The sequence below is a fragment of the Haemaphysalis longicornis genome, unplaced genomic scaffold, assembly GCF_048455015.1.
Source record: "Haemaphysalis longicornis isolate Haplotype H1 unplaced genomic scaffold, Haemaphysalis longicornis Haplotype H1 scaffold_20, whole genome shotgun sequence".
Classification (NCBI taxonomy): domain Eukaryota; kingdom Metazoa; phylum Arthropoda; class Arachnida; order Ixodida; family Ixodidae; genus Haemaphysalis; species Haemaphysalis longicornis.
Genome location: NW_027526296.1, coordinates 7,982,907 through 7,989,608, shown reverse-complemented (window position 1 = coordinate 7,989,608; position 6,702 = coordinate 7,982,907). Strand labels below are relative to the sequence as shown.

Sequence of the window (6,702 nt, the reverse complement as noted above, 5' to 3'; positions counted from 1 at the left end):
GACGTCGCCGCTAGAGCACATCCTAATCTTCGGCCAAGGCCGTTTCCAGAGGCTGGTCTTGTTATGCACAACGTTGGCCGTCTTCACATCCATTGTGCACGGCTTAGCTTCCAGTGACTTGGCGCTGCCCGTCGACCACTGGTGCAGGGCGCCGGCGGCCTACGCCGACTTGCCTCTGGAGACCTGGAAGAACGCCAGCGTTCCTGTTGTAGACGGCACAGATGATGGTCGCAGCCACTGCTTTCGCCACGACCCCCCGTTTCCCGTGCCGGAGGACCTCGGAGCCGATAACCGCACCGTGGTACCTTGTGACGCCGGCTGGGACTATGAGCCAGGCGCTGGAGAGCGTTCGATAGTGAGCGCCTGGGACCTCGTGTGTGGCCGGCATCGGATCCTATCCCTGTTGACTCCGTATACATGGCTGGGGGCGTGCTCGGTGGTGCCTGTGCGGGCATATTGGCCGACCGCATTGGGCGCTGGACGGTCCTCTGCATTATGATCTTCCTGCTCATCCTGACCGGCATCGGCACCGCGTTCGCCCACAGCATACTGGCCTTCGCACTTCTCCGCTTTGTCCTGTCCACGGCAGCCTCGAGCACGACCGTCACGTGCACTGTGCTGCTTTTCGAAGTCACGGACGTCGATCACCGCGCCCTCTTCTGCGCTCTCTCCATATCCGGGGCTGGCGTTGCGTCTGCGATATATCGCGCGCTCGTGACGACCTTTATCCACGACTGGCATATGGCGCAGATCGCGTACATGGTTCCTACGAGTGCCCTGGTCATGGCGGTGTACCTGATGGAGGAGTCGCCCTGCTGGCTCCTGGCGACCGCGCGGGTGCGTCAAGGCGAGCGCGTCTTGCTGTGGGCGGCACGTGTCAACAAGGTCGACCAGGATGTCTTCAAGACTCGCCTCGCTGCGCTCCGGGACGAGATGAAGAGGCAGCAGCACCAGCTCGAACACGGGCAAGGGGGCACTCTCGACGCCATTCTCTCGGATCAAGGTGAGTCCCGCTCTTTCTCTGGCAACTGACTATTATTTGGTTACTGATGACAAATAGGTAGTACGTTTATTTACATGCAAGGCCTACCCCATCAACGGATCTCTGCTGGGCTCATTTCTTGAAGCCACAGACTTGATACGGTTTGCTGAAGGCTCTTTTGTGTCATCTCTGTGATTGATGGAGTAAAAATACACCACCTTTATAAATTCCATCAACACAAAGGCGAGGCTTCCGGATTGATTATTTAACCTCTGTGAGTGACAAGCATGCATTTTCTCAGGAAAGTTTAGGCAACATAATTACGAATACAAGAAATGGGGACAAACCTGTCCACGCTTAAATGAAGTAGTTGTGGTTAAAAGTCTATTGAGCTTTGCTCTCGGTAATGCACAAAGATTTCTGCGGTGAAAGCTCATGTGAGAACTGCCGCGATATGACGGGAGTACACAAGCAGAGTGATCATCCTAGGGAAGAAGATTCGTGCCAGCACATCCTCATAATTAAAATTTTGTGATTCAAAACAAAGACGGTATCCGTTATGCGCTATTCCGAAGCTAAGACTCACTAACATACAGAAACAGCCAGTTAACCAGCGTTATCGGCGTGTATCTTTCTTTGGAGTGGAGTGTGCCGAACTGACGTTGACGTGGGGTCAGGACTGACAGGTTTCTTCACTTGCTCCTTGAATCACGTGGTAATAGTAAGTTTTTTGGAGACAAAAGTGTAGTTTATTAGACACAAAAGTGCAAAGAGATCCTTCGTCTCGACCGGCCAGTGAGCTCGTGGTCATGCCCGCTGGGCAACCATAAGTGAAGCTAAGTGACGATGCCAATGTAGTGAGAACGAGATGGAAGAGCTGGACAGTAGGAAACGTGGTAAGAGCGAAATGAAAGAGCAGAAGAGGGGAGGATGAAGCTACAAGGCAGAAACACCGAGGTGGGTTACGAGAAAAGAGTAAAAAGCTGTGGTGAAACAGATGGTGTGAAGTAGGGGATCGAAAAGCCAACAAGTAGGGTCGGCCCTCGGTCGGAAACCAAGACTTTAAATATCCATCTGGTAATTCCTGATTTTTAACTGAGTAGCTTTAGCCACAGTCCATCGTTATCATTTCCTGAGCTGCGTCTGTTGGTGACATCCCTTTGTCAGGAAGGCAGTGCACTGAGAGCAACGACGCACTTTCTGTTGCAGACGTTCACGTCTCCGACCTGGTAGCGAACAAGAGCTTGCTTAACCGGTCCATCATCATCTTCGGCTGTTGGTGCTTCACATTTGCCATGTTCTACAGCCTCGGCACAAGTGAAGTTATGCGCACAAGCTGGGTGCCACGCTTCTGCCTTCTGGTGCTGAAGATTATCGAGCTCCCCTTCAACGTCTACGTGCTGAGGCGCGTCGGCCGTCGGCTGTCTTTGGCCTACAGCATGGCGGCCCTATCCGTCATCATTGGATGCCTAGCTGTGGTCGACGTGTACCGCGGTTCCTACACGCTCCACTGGGGGGTCACCGTCTTGTGGCTGCTGGTGTTCGAGTTCACCGTGACCACGTTGTTCGCCTTCTCGGCCGAGCTCTACCCGGAGCAGGCGTAGGCTTCTGCTACGTGAGCGGTCGGATGGGGGCCATGGTGGGGCCCTTTCTTAATGACGTGCACTCTGCAGAGCTGCGGGGCGTCGCCTTCTCCTCCGTCGCCATCCTGCTGTTGTTTGTCGCATTCCTGGCGATCTCACTGCCAGAGACGACGAAGCTTCCGCCAGCCAATACAATGCGAGGCATAATGGCCGACAAGTGGAAGCTGCACTCGCCGCTCAGGTTGGCCCGAAGCCACAAGGCTGTTCACGGCCCCACCAAGCGCAGAAGCTCCAAAAGTGCCGCGTCCAAGGACAGCGCAGGAAGGCGCTGCGGCAGGACGGCTTTAGCAGCACAGGACAACCTTAGTGTGCCCTTTGGGGTTGGATCAACCGGCATTCGGCCGCGCTAGATAGGCGCCGTATATACCTGCGCTTTTTCCAGATTCTGACTTTTTTATTCGTTGCATATGCTCACTGTACCGATGGTTTTCTTATATTGCACGTTAGAATTATTAGTTTTTTAGCATTGCCCTCGTACCTTGCTTTATTGCCGGAGAATTAAGCGGCTTCTTGATGTAAAATACAGCGTAGCACAAAACGTTTCCCAAGTGTGTCCGTTTTCTGTACAGGACAACGCCGCTTTTTTGGACTGTGGGGAATCCAATAATTGCACTATGTGGAACCCAACAGAGGCGAAAACAAAGCAAAGAAGGTAGTGATGAACATGGTTTAAATGTGTGTTTTTTGGCGATCGTGCGGGCGCGAGAGGCAACTTCAATCGCCCAAGAAATCGTAGGAGCACTTCATTAGGCACACACACACACTAATACTTTTGCATTCACCAAGTAATTCCAAACAAGAAAAGGAACAAGTTGGGCTGGGAGGGGGGGGGGGGGGGCATTCGACAAGTTCGTTCAAAAAATGTAAGTAAGGAAGCTCTTTTTTTCCATGACGAGTTGTACATCCAACCAGAGGCTTCAGAAATGTTTTCAACGTCATGAAAAGGGGGCGAAACGGCTAGAGAATCGCTTGTTATTAACATAGTTATTGTTATAATTGGTGCGAAGACGTCGCCATGGCCACCGACACGAAAATTTGAAGTGGGATCGCCTTGAAGTGGCTTATCGAACAGGCACCACTTCACAAATGGGCAAATTTTGAAGTGGGACCACTTTGGAAGTAGAAGCACTTGAAGGTGGGACCATAGAGTTTCATACTAATCCACTTTCGAGGTGGGACTACATTGCAAGTGGGGCTACTTTGGAAGATTAACCATCTACGAGGTGGAACCACATGATAGTGGTACACTGCAGGCCTTCACTGGGAAGAAAATTCCATCTTCGCTTATAACTTTATAACATTTATTTCAGGCACCCGATCCGAAATAACTTTTATTCGTGCATTCGGAACAATTTGCGATTCAAGCTGGACTGCTAAACTTTCCAGCAGCACATATACCTAGAAATTGGTCTTTTCTTGCAGGACAAGCATTGTTGTGACTTCCTTCTTGTGAACCCTCGTAGCAGACGACGCTCATCACCATCATTTCAGTCTGCGGCTCACGAGCTCGCGTATGCTCTCGTGGCTGCTACGCCTTGCCTCCCTTTTCACAGCAGAGCTGTTGTAACTGGCCGTAATGTGTGGCGCACAACGCGTAATGCACTAAAAATGCCAAGAATATACCCAGCACTCGAGAGCGCGTGCATCGCGGCTATCGCCACCCAACCCAGGATCACGCAGTGGCTTTGGGAAAAAGATACTGGCGAAAGCATTGAGGTGCGCGTCGCGTTGCCTAAAAACCGGCAATGCCAGAGGCACCGGACACTGCAGTTTGCGCTAAGGTCCCTGAAATTACTAAGGTAGCGCCATCTTTAGGTCTCGCCGACTTTCGCCTTCGCCCGCGCACGGCCGGGCTGGAGGAGTGGTGGGCGCGCACTTTCATACGGCCTGCGCTTCGGGTATACGCCTCGAGCGCGGCCTGCAGAGGCGCCACTGAAATCCCCCTAGCGGCCTGTTTCGAAAGCAGGCGCGGGAGTCTCCGTCCCGCACCCCACTGTCGCCGCTGCTTTTGCGGCATGGTCACGACTGAGATTTAACATTTGCGGGAGCTGGAAATCCATGTTTATGTGGAACAGTCACTCTGCTCGCAAATGGGGTGTCTTTACGAGAGTGTAAATGTTTCTGACGCGATCATAGTGTGGTATATACGGTCTGTATAAGCGCCAGGTGTCTGTCACAGGACAGCGTCACGGAACCGGCGTATGATGGACACGATTGTAGTTACACTGCCCTGAATTTACTAGAAGTGTCTCCGTAACCACCAGTTCCTCAGATGTTCATGCTACGGGTATACACTACGACGCAAGTCACTTTTGTGCGCTTCCATAATCAGCGGAACACTCATTCCTGGAAGCACGCCAGTTACTTTTGCCAATAATATACCTCAGATATTGATCACCACCATTTACGAGCCAGTGAGTGTTAATTTCGCGAATGTTCAACGTAAGTACGACGGATAATGCCGTATTATACTCGGGGTTCAGCACACGACAGAGAGTCGTCTTGTGAGGTTAGCGCCTGCAAACATTCATCTGCGAGGAGCGCGTAGACGGGATAGAATATAATCGGCGCCCGCGACTAAATCTTCCTTCGAAATATCGTCACATGGCACAAGGAGCCTGCAGAATAAAGGAGAAACTGAAATCAGAGGGCTTATCGCATACCCCACTCTTCCAACGACACCTTTCATCGCTAATTGTGAACTGCCTACCATGTATACATCCAAAAATGCGACCGCCGAACGATCAGCTGTTCGTTGAAGTCGAAAAACAAAAAAGGCATTGAACGCGAGATTCGTGTGTGTGATTACTAAAACGCTCATTGCTTGATTCTGCTCCGCATTTGTACACAACCTCCCCCTCCTCTACCCCCCCCCCCCCCTACGTCTCGCGAAATAGCAGTGCATTTCGCGTATAGTGGTCTGGTGAGCCGTACTGGACTTTAGTTTCGACGACTGTCTTCAGCATGTCATAAGCGGCACTGTATTTTTTTTTTTCACTTCCGTTAGAGCTATTATGTTTCTTCCGCACTTGCACAGTATGTATATTTCCGCTTTTCCATATTAGATTGTCTTGGTTCTTGCTATAAGGCGTATGTCGGCACATATTTAACGACGTACAGGCTTGGAATATACTTAATATTTTCCCAATGGTTTATATTCTTGTAAAAGGCACAAGTTATTGTCCGGGATTGGCTAATCACATCCCAGAAACATATTTTTCTGCGGCGTATATATTCGAAACGAAGCCGCATTCGTTGTCCACGCTGCAAAATAAATTAAGCCAACCTCTCACTGTGCCAGTATCATGCCTAAACGAGGCGACAGTAAAATTCATTTGTGCCTGACGTATTTTGAGGTGACAAGGGTGATATGCTGCTACCGTTGCCGACGCCCGGAAAAGCGGCGACGAAGCGCGCAGAACCGTGTCCCCGGGAAGCTCTTGCAGGCGATCGCGTACTCTACGAAGACGCAGCCGCTTTTTTTTTTTTTGCCTAAACGTACTCTTTGCTTATAGACGCCACCATAACAAGTTTTTTTAGGGCGCAGAAAGGCGAAAAGAAGCGAAACAGAACCAAAACACTGCACGAGCCCCCATCAGTCGCGCAGCGCACATCCCGTCAACGCCGCAAAGAAGTGGCGGCAGGCGGCGCAGCGATCGCGAAGCTCGAGGCGTATAGTTCCCACCTTTCATCACCGCTAGTTCGTGGCGCTGCGGACCAACCCTCGCCGGTTGACCTTCAGCACGGGCGGGGCAGAGCAGCGGCGCGCGCGCATTTGCCACTGCCCTAGCCCTGCTGTGGCTACACGTGATACCTGTCCGTGTAAATTTACATGTGCGTCATTAAAATAGGCGACTCCTTCCCCACTTATGAATTTTCGGTCTAATAGGGTCAAACAGCCTAACGTTATCACTCGGAAGCGTCTAATCAAAAAATTGAAAGAAACATTTTAACTCGGGGCACATGAAGAAAAATATGCGAGGCCTTCATATCTTATCAGCGACTGTATTATATGAAAATGGTGCGGCAGGTTATAAACGCGGCATTTTCCATGACTAAAATATCAGTTCTTATTTT

The 6,702-nt window shown here is 51.0% G+C and overlaps 1 protein-coding gene across 1 annotated transcript; it reads left to right on the top strand.

Annotated features, from left to right (window-relative positions):
- Positions 1 to 417: 417 nt before the first annotated feature.
- LOC144172383 (solute carrier family 22 member 14-like) lies at positions 418 to 2,586 on the top strand. The gene is made up of 2 exons (XM_077701133.1): positions 418 to 1,003; positions 2,192 to 2,586. The coding sequence occupies exons 1-2, from the start codon at positions 418 to 420 to the stop codon at positions 2,584 to 2,586; spliced, it is 981 nt and encodes a 326-aa protein (XP_077557259.1).
- The last annotated feature ends 4,116 nt before the right edge of the window (positions 2,587 to 6,702 follow it).